The sequence below is a fragment of the Anneissia japonica genome, unplaced genomic scaffold (assembly GCF_011630105.1).
Source record: "Anneissia japonica isolate Jap-2015-1 unplaced genomic scaffold, ASM1163010v1 scaffold287834_len5846547_cov211, whole genome shotgun sequence".
NCBI classification, from domain to species: Eukaryota; Metazoa; Echinodermata; class Crinoidea; order Comatulida; family Comatulidae; genus Anneissia; species Anneissia japonica.
The window spans coordinates 1,148,916-1,166,502 of NW_022704992.1; the positions used below are offsets into that span (position 1 = coordinate 1,148,916).

Here is a 17,587-nt window from a genome sequence, read left to right on the forward strand (position 1 = left end):
CTAATTGTCAAGCATGGTATCCATAAATTCGAAATTAAAGGAGCACATACAAGGTACATCTGTACCTGTCCAGAATCTCTTAGATATGAAATTGGCATTTTTCACAGCCAAAAACGAACAGGAACACGGTCATTCTGCTCTCTGTTCATCCGCCATCCGCCATCCGCCCGGTAGTTCATTGTGCAAAAAGTTTTCATCTGTTTGTTGCCCTTCTTTCAGCGTAAATTGAGCCCGCTAGGTTTGATTTTATGTCCAAAAGGGCGGTACTGTTTCAGGCCCGTAACGTCACTTAATTTGTGAGAGGTTCGTTCAGTGGAAAGTGGACCCTTTGGAAACCATACAATAACGTACCGGTAATATTGTTAGCTGGGAAAGCTATAAGAAATTCCGACTTGAAATACTTTTGGATTGTATGAGAACACTGTAAATATATCTACGAATATCAACTTTTCGTTTTTAAATGCGGACCTTCTCCAGTTTTTGGGCGGTTCGTCGTAACCCCACACGCTACGGGCCTGTGTTTCGGTAACATGAAATGTCGATAAATTATTGCCTACTTTGACAATCGTTTAGTTCGCTGCACTTTTACCGACTCTTTAGGCATAGGCCTATGTACCTCCGCCAAGGAGGTTATGTATTCACTGCAGCTGTCTGTCGTGGTGTCTTTCTGTCTGTCTGCTTATCAAGATTGCACAAAAACTAATGAATGGATCATCATAAAATTTAGTGGAATGGTACATAATAATAACCTTTTAATGTTTGGAAGAAAAGGTCAATTTTGAATTTGAATTTAATACGGTGGGCGATTCCATTATTTTCGTGAGGGTAGGCTATGGCACCCAAGAACCTCCATGGCCTCAGGAATACAACGGGTGAGTCCATTATTTTATTGAGTGTATGCTGCAGTTTTGCCCATCATCACATCCTGCGTGTTGTTGGTAGGCCTAATGTATTCAGGTACAGGGCGGATGTATAGACTCTATGGTGTGATTGCTCAGTTTCTAATGTTTCAGTCTCGGAGGCTTGTGGCCAAACCAATGGCAATCAGACATTCATATTGTTCATTTCACGGGGATACAGGAAGAGATCAAGTTGACGGTTGTGTATTTTATTGCAAAACATTCAGGTCTATCCGCTGTATAATCAAGTATTTTAGTTTAAAAAATCAAAAGAAATAAATAATCCCAAGCCAGTACCCAAACTGCAATATTGCACGATTATTTTTTTTCGCAGGATGTTCATGCTTTTGAGACGGTTGCTCTAACTGTTCCAAGTCGGGGTAGCACTATACCGTATGTTCTGTAAAATGTATTACCTAACACTTTTGGTATAAGGTGATGTCGCGTTAGTCTACGCTTATTGTGAGTTACGGTCAGTCTGGTTGTGTAAGGTGGGGCTTATTTCTAACTATCAAACTATTCCCATAACGGACGCGCTATGTTTACATTATTACTTTCGCAGACACGCAATAATCAAAAGCAATTTAGAATATGACTATATTCATGTCGTATTTCACGCGATAGTGAGGCATATCAATGCGTTCAATCACAGATCATTGTATATACGATATCTGTGATTCAACAAACTTATTTAATTCTATCGTATGAATTTTAGTGCGCTGCAATCTCATTCCGATCGTTTACTTTCCCGTGGGACCGTCATCGCTAGACATTATTTCCGATTTTAATGGGTAGTATTTAATAAGTAACTTAAACATATCACCGCTTATTTTTCTACCCAGATGCACGACTATTAATAGACAAAGTCTCGATGAAACTACTGCTATATAATCAAGCTATGACACCGACAGTGAAAACGAGATACATTTCAACCGTAACGGTACACAAAATGTGCCGCCCCAAGCAGGCCAGTTGTCGCGCACACCTTTTATTACGCACTCACTGTGTGCTTTATTGGTGTCAGTAGAGTGTCTCATTACGAAAGTCATCCTGCTTAAACCACAAGTTTATTGATATATAATTTGAGGACTGATTTAGTGTACTGAGTTACTTTTAAAATTACGAATCTCGTGCGCTTTCGTTACGTATACGCTCTAAACTAAATTTTCGATGACGTGCCAGGTGCATCGCTGTCATCTAAAGCTTTGTAACAGGCCATTGTAATGCATAAGATTAGGACGATTCTTTTTATTATTACTATCCTTGTATTCGTATAAAATAATATCGAATGGCCCAGGTAGGCGAAGAAGTAATTGTAGACCTAGGCCTAGATGAAGAAGATATTGAACCTCGGATAGTGTAGAAAAAATGATAAAATGCATACTGCCCTGGCTCTTATTGATACATGTGTCTCTTTATTTCAAGGAGGAATATGGAAAACGACAATTCTTCTTCTCATAAGTCTGTTTTTAACGATACTTGGTTGCAGTATGGCAACATATGGACTGACAGATAGTTTCTCTTCAAGTCGTCGGCATTGGGTTTTCATAGCTGGGAAGACGTTTATCTTATCAGGTAGCCGTTCATGGCAATACTTGGTGTATCATTTCTAATGTTTACAAAACTAACTCAACTATGTAAAAAGATCACTGCATTTATATATCCGAGTTATAATCAAAACACTTTAATCTAAAGTGATCTGGATTTGGAAAACGGATGAATTATGTGAAAGGTGGGGTGAACAGTTTTGGAATGGGCCTATTTTTGGATGAAAATGTTTGTTTTGGCAAAACCCGGAGAAGCATCTTCAGTTTCCCTCCCAGATTGGATCATTACTACACGGAATATTATGTGGGTGTTCAATATACGTACGCTATACGTAACCATGTGCACGTGTAATAATACTAATATTCATTTTGGCCCCATTGTTGTCTTTCAGGTTTATTCATTATGCTGGGTTTACTGCTGTTTTTCTTTTGTATTGATCAAGTGATGATGGAGAAGATGCCGCGATCCAACAAGAAGGTGTTCACTTATGGATTCTCCGTGTCGTTCGCAGTTGTTTCTTGCGCACTACCAGCTGGCGAGATCTCAGGAGTATCCGCTGTGTACCTTTACACAAACTCGACTGTATCGTCACAACCGTCACGAACTAGACCTCCACGACCAATCAGAAGCCTAACTGCTCACGCTGCGTTAACGCCTAGGCCTTCGATTGAACCGCCAGTTTTAACGATAACCGGAGTCAGTCGATATAACGAATAAGCAATAATTGCGTTCCCTTTTAGATGTTGCATCATCAATGATTCATAATTTATAAAACTTATAATGGTATGTCACTGAGATAATAAAAAGATTAACACGCGTCGTTACACAGGTAATATTGCACGTACGTGTGGAATCGAAGTACGGTAGTTGTGTGTAAGTTTACCGTCTGCGAACAATCATTCGGTGATGCAACCGCCAAGAATATCATGAAGTTCATTATTTTATTGGTTGAATTTTTATCTGTAATTTTCCCAAGTCGCCTTTCACAATCTCCACGTAGGCATACATGACTTATGCCGACATCAGTTCGGCGCCGTATCCTTTCTCTCATTATAAAACTTAATAAAGTAGCAATTATTATCTCAAAGTTTTTATATTTGAACACTAAAGTTTACGAATTAATTTCCATTTTGTTATTATTGTATCAGTGTATTGCTATTTCGTAAATTTGTGTAACGTAGGCCTATATATCTAGGATATAGACATTACGCCTGTATAGTTAATTTAGCTGAATAGTACAGTCTGCTGTATAATAATAGGCCTAAATAGTTTGCAATAAAACTTGAACAAAACAAACAATATCAACTACAACGTGAACAAAGTGTTTCGTTTTACTGATATCGTTAGATTAATGCAGGAGTTGCAGTTGTACCAAAATATTGGTCTATTTAGCTCTAATGACAGGCCAATGTGTTCACGTAAAACGAATGTATACAATGCTTCGTTCACACTAAAGTAAACCTTGGTTCATACTAGAGACATTTTGACGTACCGGAAGAAAACGCGAGCAAAGCTACGCGCCTGTTGCGTTACTCTTGCGTTTGCCCGAAATTTGCTCTAGCGTAAACTATGCGTCAACCAAGCTTTAAGCTCTGTCAATCAAGATATAACATTTTATTTGACCATGCAACTGTTGTATGCCCATATTTAGTCATGGTGTGCCTATATATGGTCATGATGTGATGTCATCATGAACATTTAGGCATGTCACATGATCTTGCCGATGGTCTGGACAGAGCTTTATGTTTCAGAGGCGTAATTTTATGAACGTCGATTGCCTTTGCGCCAACGCAATTTAATTTCTCTAGTGTAAACAATGCTTATGCCTAAAAAATAAATTGTTTGTTTGCCCTTCTTTTTTTAAAATGATTAAAAGGGGCGGGTGGAAAAAGTTGTTTTTTTTCCCTCTCTTTTTTTTTTAAAGATAGGCCTACTCATTAGATGGAATAAAAATAGCCCACAGAGGCCTAGAATGGCAATACCTTACATCAAACAACAATTTTAGACTAATTTGTAGGGCATCTGGCAAAAATTCACTCACATTTTTTTAATTTGTAGAGAAAAAAGCTTAAAAAAAAGCTATTTTTCAGTTAGTTAAGGGCGGGTGGAGGAGGGCAAACCATTTTTTTTTTGGTCTTATCATTTAATCATGCTGCAACGAAGCTAATTACATCGACATTTTAAAGGCAGAATTGCCAACCCAAAACACACAAGTGATGTAAACACACAGAACTGCCGATAGGCCTTAGTACACTTAACCACACTCGATCCCGTGCCTTAAAATCAGAAGAGAGCGATACATTCCTTTTATTCATTGATGATGTCACATAACCTGATTTACGATTTTGACTTGTTTTTGAGAATTGTAGAAGCTATAATAATCACAATTTGTCAATAAACTTTCTTATTGAATGCCAAGTATTATTCGATTTGATGAAAAAAGCTAATAATAATAATATCAATTTATGATAAACAAATAGTTGATTATTGTTTTTCGACAACAATAATGAAATTGAACATATTTTTGAGTATATTTGTGCGCGCGTCTGTAAGTAAATCAACGAATGTTCTTATCGCTTGGATGTTTTGCTCTACTCGCGAGTCCGCTAGAGTTGCATAATGTTAATACTTAATGCCTATAAGTGTGTAGATTAGATCATATCTGTGTTTTCATACGCCCACCTGGTAATGGATTGTAAATAAATGTATAGTTTGCTACGTTGATTACGCTGAATTATTTCTACTTTCTTATAATTGGTGTCTTCAGAATTTAAGCATTTCCCCGAAGAGGGGTGAACTAGAACATTGACCGCTTTTTATTGCTTTTTTTTTCATTGCTTATTATATTACAGCTATATATGTATAACCATACCGCTGAGATATGAAGTCTGGGGAAATAGCCATGGAATTGGAGCAAGGGGAAAACACGGTTTTTATTTACTACCGACATGCACAATAAGTCGAAAACATTCGCTTTACGGACGCTGGACAGGTAAATTTCAAAGACTAAGTTGTAAAACTTGTTCATTACAAGTACGTCGCAATCATAATCGCTATGAAAAGAGGATCGTACAGGCACATTTACACAAAATAGTAGGCATTAATGTGATTGAGTTACATATAGTTACAGTAGATCTGCAGACATATCAGCAGGAAATTTAAATCGTTGTTTGTTGGATAAATAAAGCCAGATTTGATGATATATACTGCAGGCCTGTAATAGCTCCTTTTTATAAATAAATTTAAAAGATTGAATCTAAGGGTTGTCTAGTCTGTACATTTTTACAAGAATCGTACTTTATGCTACCTGTAAGCTACAAAATTGTATTATTCGACTAGACGACTCGGGGAGAATGGTTTTTGAGGAGAGTGGTGTTTATTCGTTGGAGGCGTTTATATTTTTTCTGCTGAAAATGTATACGTATATGTACTTAAATAAATGCCTCTTAATTTTACTTTAGGTCTAAATGTGGAACTACAAACACAATTACCATCAAATGTGTAGACTTCTTCATCACAGGTCAGAACATATTGTAATTGTAGGGTATGTTAATAGAGTGTCTTGAGAATGATGTTGCTTTTATTAGTTTTGTTTAAAGTCATTTTGGGCTTTATTCCAGGGAGGCGATTATTCCAAATGACTATGGAGGTGGAGGATATGTCTGCGGTCCATGTACATGATCACTGCACAATACACACGCAGGATCTGAAACGCAACTGGCCCGTTACGTTTTACGTTAATGAAGGAAGCAATCCTTTTGCTATCCGGTATTGGGAAAAAAATTCAATCAGAAAAGAGCACGACAACAGCACGGGCCACAGCAAAGCATATTCTGTATGAAAATTGAGATGCGCACGCGTTTTACCAATCCTTCAAATTCAAGTTTTATTGCGCATAATGAGTCTCTGCTGGATCTTTTAAAACGTCTTGAAAAAAATGTACAGTATTAACATAGGCATAACATTGACATTGACATAGGCTTGCATTGATTTAAAACAGTATTGAACTCACAATTTGACTGTGATCATCATTCATAGGACAAAGATAATTTACTGTAGAAATAGAAACCTCTTTACCTTTTTATAGGCCTAATAGGGTGCATTCACATCGAATCCAAAAATTTGTAAAAAAAAGTTTTCTCTTTGCTTCAATAGCGCCCTCTATTGGTAATTGTTCATCATTTACGAAATGTTCGCGGAATGGCGGATTTCTTAAAAAAAGTCTTCCCTAATGTCGTCAAGATTGATAATTCAAATGATTTAAAATGTTCAGCTGCTCAGATTGATGATGCTAAAGAAGTATTTGGTATAAATAATGTTAATGCAAGTGACCGATGCCTTATAATAGGTGAAACAGAAAGGTGATTGACTCTACAAAGCCTAGGCCCTAGGCCTAGAGTAGACTAGTCTATAGGCTAGGCTAGGCGTAGACTAGCTAGGCCTATAGGCTAGGCCTCGTCCCTGCCCCTAGGCTAGGCTTAAGGTCCAGGCATGAGGCCAATGCCCTAGGCTACACCGCCAGGGCCTCTAGTAAGGCTAGGCTAGTCCTGGCCCAACCAAGCCTAGTCTAGCCTAACTAGGCCTAGTACTTTTAGTAGTATGTAGCTGCGTAGCATGAATTCGATCCAACTCGGCCACAAGTCAACTTGGCCACAAGTCAATTTTTATTACAGTACCATATAAATAAATAAATAATTTTCGATTTATTATTATTATTATTATTTATTAGTCTTAGTATTATTATTTTATAATAGTAATTAAAAAAGTTATTGTTATTGGTGTTTTATTGGTATTTTTCTCATATTATTAATAATGATGTTGTCACCTTTATTATCAATATTATTACCCTATTATTACTAAGTAGGCCTAGTATTATAAGTATCATTATTATAATTATTACTAATTAGTATTACTATTATTATAAAAATAAACATTATCTTTAATTTATTATTGTTGTATTATTGCTATTATCACCTTTAATATCGTTATTATCACTAATTAGTTATTAAAATTGATATTTAAATATCATTATTACCATACTAGTTATTATTACTATTAGTATTAGTATTGTTAAAATAAATATTACTATTAATGTTGTTGTTGTTATCACCTTTATTATCATCATAATGACTAAGTAGTATTATTAAAGTAAATATTACTAATTTATTGTCGTTATTGTTTAATATTATTGTTGAAGTAGAATGTTGTGAGTAAACAGAAGACGAACACATTAATAAATAACTCTTTTTAATTCATAGGCAATAGCATTCAAATCTCTTTTGGTAGTGTGGTGGTCCTGTTTTACTAAAATATACTGTGTACTTTATTTCAATCATATATTGAAGAAAAAGGATGCAAAAACTGAGATTAACATTAAATAACTTGTGGCCGAGTTGACTTGTGGCGGAGTTGGCTGTAGCCAAACTTTTTGTGGCCGAGTTGACTTGTGGCCGAGTTGACTTGTGGCCGAGTTGACCTGCACCCTGTAGCATGGCTGGGCCTGTAAATAGGTCTAGAGCCCTAGCTAGCTAGGGCCCTAGGCTAGGCCTACTCTACTATTTATATTAACTCGGTCCTACGAGATGGTACCCTAGGCCTATATCAAGGCTATAGGCCTAGGCCTATAGGGAAATTCGGCCTATAGTATGGTATGGGTAGAGTAGGCCTATGTATGCCAAGGTGTAATTAGGCTGACACTGTGTATTAATAAAAATGATTAAGTTTAATGCTCGATCCACATTACTCCTATCTAGGCTTGGCCTAGGCCCCATACTGTAAATTATTTTTAATTGTGCGGATGGTACCTCAAAATCTAGCTAAAATTTGCTTGGAAAATCTATATGGAAACCTATATAGAAACGGCCATCATGATTCACAGATATTTGTAAACTTGATACTACAGTACTAGGCTAAGCCTAGTGTAATTTATACACCAGGTGACTGGGGTATCATGGCAAGTCTACAACTCGGCATAGTAGGAATCACAGATGATCGGGCCCAAAGATGATTAGACTTTGGACGATCTGGCACATTTTCACAATGGTCGGGCCCAATTTCAAATGGCCCGATCGTCTGGAAATGTGCCAGATCATCTGATCATATTGTGTGCCCGATCATTTCATGAATGATTGATTAAAAAAAAAAAAATCATCCTATATATATCAAAATAATATTAAAATAAATGCATGATAATTTTAATTAAGATTCTTAAAATAATAAATTTAGAACACAATATTGAATCAGAATGAAAGTTGGCCTGATAGTCTCCACTAGGTGGACCCAATCATCTTGGCATTGGCCCGATCGTCCACACTAGCTGGGCCCTATCATCTGGAAATGGGCCAGATCGCCCTGAGCCCGACCATCTCGTGGGCCTGATTGTAGTAGGTTGTTTTTATTTTAGATATGTGACTATTCATATTCCATTGGTTATTATTCAATTTTATGTGTTTTCCTTCTATGTAGCGGCCAATCAGCATTGCTGTTCCAGTGCGCTCTAAGTTGCGCTTTGGAAGGGGCAAATGTTACATTTATCACACCAAACAAGTTAGAAACAATGCCACTTCTGATAGAGGGTGCCAGACAACCTGATCATGAAGTCATGAAACAAGTACATATAATGTAAGTTTTATTTAATTTATTTATTCAGCTTTAGGCACTTTAGAGCCAAGGATATGCCAAACAGTGAACTTAATCACTCTTCAAAGTGGTAATTCCATCATACAGGGCTGTATGGACCCGTACACCGGGATAACCTAATCATCTCAAAAGATGTACTGGGTACTTTAAAAGTGCACATGAGTCAGTTGTGTACACTGGGCCTACGGTTTATAGTCCTTATCTGAGAAGACTTGTTCCACCTTCGGAACCATAGGCGAACGTGCCGTTCGAACCAGCGCCGATATTATGGCTGTAGGTTGCGGCGTCCCTGCCTTACCCGCTCGGCCATTCGACTCGCCTTGTACATCATTATCATCATCATCAGTATCATGCCTCATCGTTGTTTTGGAAACTAGACGTAATTTGAATAAATTCAATTTATTGTCTTTCGCCTGGGTTTCAACAATAACCCGATATCCAGCCCAACACACCCCCATGTCTTCTGACGTGACCTTAAAAACATAACAAATGCTGCCCTCTATAGTTTAATAAATTTAACTTGCTATCTGGGTTCAATAACAATAGTTACTCATTCTTAACATCATTATCACTGTCAATGTACTCATGATATGTAGCGCCCTCTGTGATCGTTGTTTATAAACGAATACTGTAAAGTGTGGTTTATTATTTCTTCAAGGTATCTACATGATCGGCTGTCCTTGTTAAAATACCTGTCGTCCATTCATACTAATTCATCCTTGCCGCATGTTATCCTGGTTGACAAATTGGACTACTATTCAAACCAACCAAAGGTACATTAGGTTGATGCCAACTTGCTACATAAACAAGACCTACTATATTAACACAGGTATACCTTCTATCTAGAGTAATTTTCTTCATAATTTCAGATACAATTCTAAAGAATAATATAATGATTATGAAATAAATTGCAGTAAAATTAAATAAATTGAAGTGTTTGTAACTTAACAGCTCAACTCATGCTAAAAGTAAAGAATATTTGATGACATACAGAGTAGACTGGCCAATCATGTAAGAGGGCTCTCTTGCTTGACTAACAGAAAAATTTCTTCTGATACATTGCAACATCTCTAGAGAGACATTTTTTTGTTGTCCCTGGCCTGGGCTAGGCCAAGATAGAAAATTGAGTGCAGCTTTCATCCATTATTAATTATTATTAGAGTACAGCACATCCATTTTATGGTCCCTGGAGCCACTAATTTTTTTTCTTCAGAGGTGCTACTGAATTTATACCCACATCAGCTGTTTTGGTTGTTTAAAATTGACTTGGAATTAATGTTTTAACAAAATTTAAAATGTGTAATGATGCAGTATGTATTCTCTTGTAGCTTGTCATGATACAGTATGGCAGAGTGGTTTTTAAAGTAAATGTCTTCTTAAACTTTGTTTTGATACAGTATGGTGCAGTTGTTTTTAAAGTAGGCCTAATATGTTTTCTTAAACTTTTATATAATACAGTAGAGTAGCTGCTCCCTTAAAACTTCGTTATTATGATACATTATGTTTTTTGAGTAAATGCTCCCTTAAATTTATGATTCACTATGGTAGAGTGTTTATAAAAACATTCCTTAAAGTTTGTTATGATATGGTGAAGTGGTTTTTATAGTAAATGCTCCTGTGGTTGTTATGATATATAGTGCACATCAAGTGAGCCTTGACATTGTTTTAGGAACTTATCAACATTGACCTCTAGTAACCCTAATAAAACTATTGACATGAAATACAACATCATACCCCTGGAGTCATTTTGTTATTTTTAAAGACCAACAGCCAGGTTTGAATTGGACAATGCTCTTATTTCATTTACTTTTACAACATTTTATTATGGTCATGAAGCTACTGTATGTGTGATACTGACGAAAGACAGCACATTTTGTACACGCAAACCTAACACTTATCCAAATTTGTAAAATCTTCAAAATGGAATTGTTTGAAGGAAATGCATACTGGAGTGAACGAAAACATACAGACAAGTACTCTATAAAATTGAAGCGCCATTCTACTGTAGATATAAGCGGGTGGAGTAACTTTTTTACTTCAGTGCAAATTTTACAAAATGCGCATTCTTGGTTATATGTTTACATACTGAACTGAACCACACAAAGACCACTATTCTATATTATTGTATACTTGCGTGTATTCGGTACATGCATGTACTGCATCTCAGCCAATGATAATGCTATTAGTTCAGGGTGTTCGCTCTATCCATGCAATATAAATGCTGGCTCACAAAAAGGATGTAAATAAGGACTGTTCCTCTAAATCAATGTTTTTTGGCATCTTTGATCAGTGAGGTTTGATTGATGAGTGTGTTGACTATTTCTGTGCAATGAACTTGAAGTACACAGGGCAAACAATTGTTTTAAAATATACTGCACAATGAGGCTGAAACTGCTTAAAGAATAAGAACAAAATAAGACAAAATTGAGACTGAGTTAAAATGTCAAAAGTTGTTTTTATTGTTTTAAAATTTTAATAGAAAAACCAACAAATCTTATCTATACCTTGGATGCAGTAAGAGTGACTATGTAATACCCTCTATACTATAATACAGTAGTAATAACATTGCTGTAAATAACAATTTCCTATCTTTGAAAAGTGTGTAAAATAAGAACAAATTAAGAACATTTTGAGGCTGAAAGAAGTCAGCAAAAAAATAACACCACCGAGCCCTAGCAAAATTTTACTGCTTTAAAAAAAGGTGTATTCATGAAGTCTTTAGCAAAAGAAACCACCTTGAGGATGCATAAAAATAAAACATACAAAAAAAATCCAATTTAACATGTGACTTGTAGACTCTTGAAGCATACTGATCATAAACAAAGTAGACTGTTAATATTTATTATGCAGCATACGTACACGATGAGCATAAATTAATGTTGATTATTTTGTGGATTACTTATGACATTGTTATCAATTTTATGGTTGTCTTTAAAAAAAAAAAGGTATCAAACTGAAAAAATGGTAATACAAAAAACACAAAGCAGATTAACAAATTGTCTCAGAAATAAATGATTATATTTTCTTTGTAGTGTATTTTTGTGTTTTCATTTCAAAGTATGCATGTATGTATAGTTAAACTTGCCCAACTCGACTTTGCCTTACTCGAATAATTTGATCTTATTTTACATGCCAAACTGTTGTGTTTTCCATTAATTAACAATCTGTAAGTGGAATTCTATTTAAGTTGAACAATTTTTCAATGGCATTTTGAATTCGACTTAGACAAGTTCAACTGTATATGCATTACATAAAAAATGAAATCAGTACTGTTATTACTGATGATGTTTTGTACTTTTGTGAAAATGACACAAATGGATGACCCCCCTAATATTAATTATGTTTATTTTCAGGCTGCTGACAAAATTCAGATAGTTTCAGAAACATGTGCTTATCTCCTAGATGCCATTTCTTTCGTGCAGTCTAAAATGTAAGTGCTTTTTAAAAAAATTAACAAATAGATTTAAGATAAAATTATAATTGTATATTTTGGTTTAATGTAATAGCAACCGATACATTTGTGATGTATGTATGTATCCATTATATAAGAGTATAGCATTTGCTTTTAGTTGTGAGAAAACTATTAAGAGTTTTTCCAGGATTGAACCCAGATTTTGGGATTGGTAATGTAGATGAACACCAAGCCACAGTGGCACTCCACCATTGATTAGCAGTCCAAGTTTGGAAACCTTCAGATTTTTCCAATTAATTTTCTCCTGAAATGTAGTTGTATATTGACACTAGTAGGTAGCATTTATTTCTTAGAAATTGGGTCTTATTATAGATCATTTTGCTTGTTACAGGAATGCTGAAAGGCTGCCACATACCAACATCAAGTGCATGCTGGGGGCATCAGTTTGTACCTCAGGGCCATTGGACTCGCCGCTCCTGGACCTCTACCAACATTTCATACCAACCATCTTTCAAATATCAGGTAACAATTTTCTTAATTAAAAATTTTTCTTCCGACTTGGTTATATAAACATATCAAATATTAATAATTTTTGACTCGATGACATTGCTTCTAGGTATATATCATGGGTGCTAGGTACCTGGCCGCGTAGTGCTACCCTGGATTTGGTCATCTGACTTCACAACGCCAACAAAATATTTGTGTTCGAATCTACAATTGTGGATTTTTTAATTTATCATTTAAGAAAAAATATTTACTCCTACTGTATTACAGTTATTACTGTATTACTAAAGCCCTGGGAGATGATTGAGGAGCAATTCATATTCATTATATAGTTACGCATACTGTATTAGCCAGAGCTGATTATTCAATTCTATTTTTATGTTTATTAGCTTGTCTACAGAAATCTAGTGCTACACAATCTTGATGACTACTTGAGCAGATTTTGTATCTCTTAAAGTTTCCCATGGAATTTCCCTGTCTAGTACCAATTAACATTTCATTTCCATAGAAATCATGTTACAGATTAGAAATTACGTAGTATGGGAAAACACAAGAACACGTCAGCAAGGATGTTATTAAAATACTACTGCTAATACTATCATAACTCTAAAAGTACCTTAAAGGTAGTTATTCCAAGATATAGTTAATCAAATACATAGAATCAGTAGTGTTGTGGGGAGGGATATGGGTAAGGAGAGACAGATGAGAAAATTTAATTTCAAGCATATGTTTGCATTTTTATTTTTTTAAATTATAGTCTGGCCATACAATACAATTCAAATAATAATAATGCAAATGATATTTTTATACAAGGAAAAAGAAAATATTCGCTAAAAACAACTGGCACAGCCCATGAGAAACCAGTTAGCCAAAGCCAACTGTGAAGCTTTTCCAACCAATACATTCAAGGCAAAATAAACAGGAATATATGTTATGAAGTTTATTATGTTTATTATTGAATGCATGGTGTCCAACATTGGCTCTATATGCCTTGGAGCACCGGGCTCCAATATGAAAAAAAGTCATATATTGGACAACTATATTTGTTTAATTTAGACATCTAAATACTTAAAAAACTACAGATGCCTCTTTTGTTCTGCCACCCAACCTCGCCAAGACCCCTAAGCATTGCATACTTCGCCATTGAATCATATTGCTCTAGGGTCTAGAGCCTATCTTGCTGGGTGTAGGGTTATTTCTGACGGCCCTGCGTAGAATAATAATCATTTTAATAGGCCAATAAATGTTCAAAATTTAACTATCAATATATTTTTGAAATTAGTTTTTTTAGATTTTATTTTGTTTCTAATAACATTCAACAGCATGTAGTAGTCTGACACTTACAGAATGGAAAACAGGAGAGGAAGAGCAGCCTAGCTCAGTCGGCTAATCTGGTGCTAGCCTCTGTGTGTGTGCTGAACCGTGGAATTCTCTAGGTCCCCGATTCAATTCCCATCGCTGCTTCTCCTTGTGTTTCAGCTAGAGGGCTGAAATACAAGTTATATAGCGCACCGTCTTTCGGATGAGACATTTAAGCTGTTGGTCCCGTGTGCATTTATGGCCCATGTGCACGTTAAAGAACGCAATACACGCTTTGGAAAAGAGTAGGGGATTGTCTGCTGGTGTACTGCCCAATCACCACCACAAGGACCCCACTGGAAATAAGTCTTCTTCTAGATTTTTGTGGGCTATCCTTGGTGTTTACACTGAATAAATCCAATCCAATCCAACAAATAGATAAAATTAATTAATTTAACTTAAATATATTTGTATTATCTGCGATTAAAATCTGAATAATTTACAGTATTTGGTGATGTTGTTAATGTAAATTAAAGACAAATGGTAGACATAAGTTATACAAGATAAATTAATTAGAGAGGAAGGCTTCTGATTCGGGATTTTTCAAGTTTACAAATAAGGATGTTAGATTTATGGCATCAAAGGCTTTGATAAGGCAGTAAAAGTACCAACAACTGTTTCCTTGATGTTTCAGTTTTTTTGTCATTATCAAGTAATACAAGGCTCTGTAGAGTATTTTTTTCCAAAATCTATATTAATCTTTTTTAAAGAACATTACTTTTTTTAAATGAAAATTGCTGTAGTGTGAACAAATAGTACAAAATATTATATGAGATAGTGGAGTGGAAATACTGTAGTAGGTGTAAAAAATTTAATTACTTAGAATAACCATCTATACCATACCAATTGGTTTACATAATTCTTAATTTATTTAATTGTTCTTAATTCTGTAGGCACTTTCAGTATTATAGTAAGTTGTACAGTGAAGGGAAACATATATACAGTGTAACTTAAACACTGAATAAATTAATAAATAAAAATATATATATAATAAAATGAATATAAAATAAAATTTTAAAACAATGATAGAGGATTAGTTTTGTTCAACATATATTCAATGTATCTTAATGAAAGGTAAATGATAAAAAATATACATGCCATAATTTTACAAATAATACAGTTTGACCTTTCATATGAATTTTAGATGGCTGCAGATGATAAATGAGACTAGCATTATAGGTCAAGGCCATTTATCAAACTTTACAAAAATTCTACAAGATTGAAAGAGAATAATATTAACAGAGCATCATGATTCAAGATTCAAGATAATTTTATTGTCTGAAAACCCCAGAAATTAGGTTCCACTGGCATTGTTACAAGTGCTAACAATATATACAGTAATATATAAATCACTAATGTAAGTAATCATATACTCATATACAGTATAGTTATAGAATTTGTTTACTGCTTAGTACATCAATTATCCATTTAATTCTCTTAATCTTCAGCGAAGCAAACAGGCTCAGTCAACACAATTGAGAATTTCATAAAATTTAGCATATATTGAAAGCTGTTTTATCTAGCTTTTTGTAGTAAATAGTATAAATTATCCCTTTCTGATGATGACATAATTAATGTCGAAATATTGAATCCCAACACGATGGCGTGCATTTCAATACTTGGAGTATGTATTATACTTTATTATCTGAGATTAATCAGTGGACCTTTCGGTTATCCCTTTCTCATCTTTCTTTATGCAGCCTCCATTTTGTTTTTGACATTCACACACCAAAAAACAACACACCCAAAATTCCTGCAGATAGTGGAACATTCTCGTAAGCTATTTTGTCCCCAGTAATAAAAAAAAAATGTGAATTATATTTTAGTATTATAAAAAACACTCAAATCATGGTAGGCCAATATGGACAACACATGCATTTTAAATCAGTATATTCTGATATTGTTGATAATTTATTTATAAATAATTTTGATACCCTTTCATATAAAAATTATTTCTTTAAATAAATCTGACCAGATAAATCCACCATCTGGATATGACCCGCATACTGTACCCTCATATTGCCATTGACAGATGTTAGGTCAATCAAGAGCCACCAATGCAAGGAAACTGGTTAAATAATTTCCGTTAAAGAGCATCAAGTTTAAGAACTGCTATTAATCTCTGCAATATTTATATCCATCAAGAAAAATTCCTTTGGGCAGCAAATTTAAGAACTGCTATTAATCTCTGACAGTGTTTTATATCCTTTAAAAAAAAACCAAAACCAATTAACTTCTTTGAGAAAAAATATATTTGATTCTGATTCTGATAAAGCTCAGTACATCATGCACCAGTCTGGCGTATTGTTAAACAGTAATGCAACCAAGTTACTGTATTAAAACTGGCTTATGTTCTACATAATATATTATATTCAAACATTGTAGAACTAGTGTATGTGCTACAAAATAATTAAAGAGTATATTTACTGTATAAAAGAAAATTGACTTCTAGTATAAATTAATCCATGCAATAAAAACAGTACACATCAGTTATTAGAAAACAAATTATTAAAAAAAAAGACAAAAATTTGTGATTTTGATTTTTAATTTATCTGTCCCATGCTATAGAATATAAATACTGGGTGGAAAAAATGTGTTTGTCCGGAACATTGCGACTAAACAACAAAGTTTCGTTTCTCAACTAATTTGAGTGAATCTTTACTACCAAATACAAGAATTGCACCACATATCTGATGTAATTAAGGCATATTATTTTAACTTGGAGGCATAGACAGACTGATAACACGTAACCCCCTTAAGTCCCACGCTACGGGCCTGTTGTTACTTGTATAGTGGATAATAGCCCATTGGTGGCTATTGAATTAAAAAAGAAATATTTTTATGTAATTTGATTGACACCTATTGTTCAAAAGCTTAGTCTGGTTTATGCAACATCTTGCGGGATAACATTTTTCTATGTGAAAATGTTATATCTTTATTCTCTCGCAGGAATTGATTAAGGAATTTGATGGTAATGTAATTTGAAAATGTTACTAGCTTGGGACATGGATAATGTGACAGGCCTGGCCCATTCCGTTTAATCACATCATGTTGGCACCAAAAGTCATGCAGTATCACATTTAAGACCCTGGTTTGTGACATACTTTTTTGTGGATGTATACTGCCTGTCATTTACCCTGTATGCCCCCTAATCACCCCCCAAAAATCACTTGCAAGTAGTTAAATATCATCTAAAATCACCTTATTTTGTGAGTTAGTGGCCCAC

General features: G+C 34.8%; 2 protein-coding genes across 2 annotated transcripts in view; both read left to right on the plus strand.

Annotated features, from left to right (window-relative positions):
* Window positions 1-4,169, plus strand: part of LOC117104939 — a 17,431-nt gene extending 13,262 nt beyond the window's left edge. The window contains exons 6-7 of the mRNA XM_033245893.1: window positions 2,325-2,474; window positions 2,839-4,169. Coding sequence (XP_033101784.1) covers window positions 2,325-2,474; window positions 2,839-3,164 — 476 coding nt within the window. The 3' untranslated portion in view covers window positions 3,165-4,169. The remainder of the gene's footprint in view (window positions 1-2,324; window positions 2,475-2,838) is intronic.
* A 2,436-nt stretch (window positions 4,170-6,605) lies between these two features.
* The window catches only part of LOC117104940, a 13,242-nt gene continuing 2,260 nt past the window's right edge, over window positions 6,606-17,587 (plus strand). The window contains exons 1-5 of the mRNA XM_033245894.1: window positions 6,606-6,808; window positions 8,913-9,068; window positions 9,745-9,859; window positions 12,440-12,516; window positions 12,890-13,020. Of these exons, the coding sequence (XP_033101785.1) occupies window positions 6,648-6,808; window positions 8,913-9,068; window positions 9,745-9,859; window positions 12,440-12,516; window positions 12,890-13,020 (640 nt within the window). The 5' untranslated portion in view covers window positions 6,606-6,647. The remainder of the gene's footprint in view (window positions 6,809-8,912; window positions 9,069-9,744; window positions 9,860-12,439; window positions 12,517-12,889; window positions 13,021-17,587) is intronic.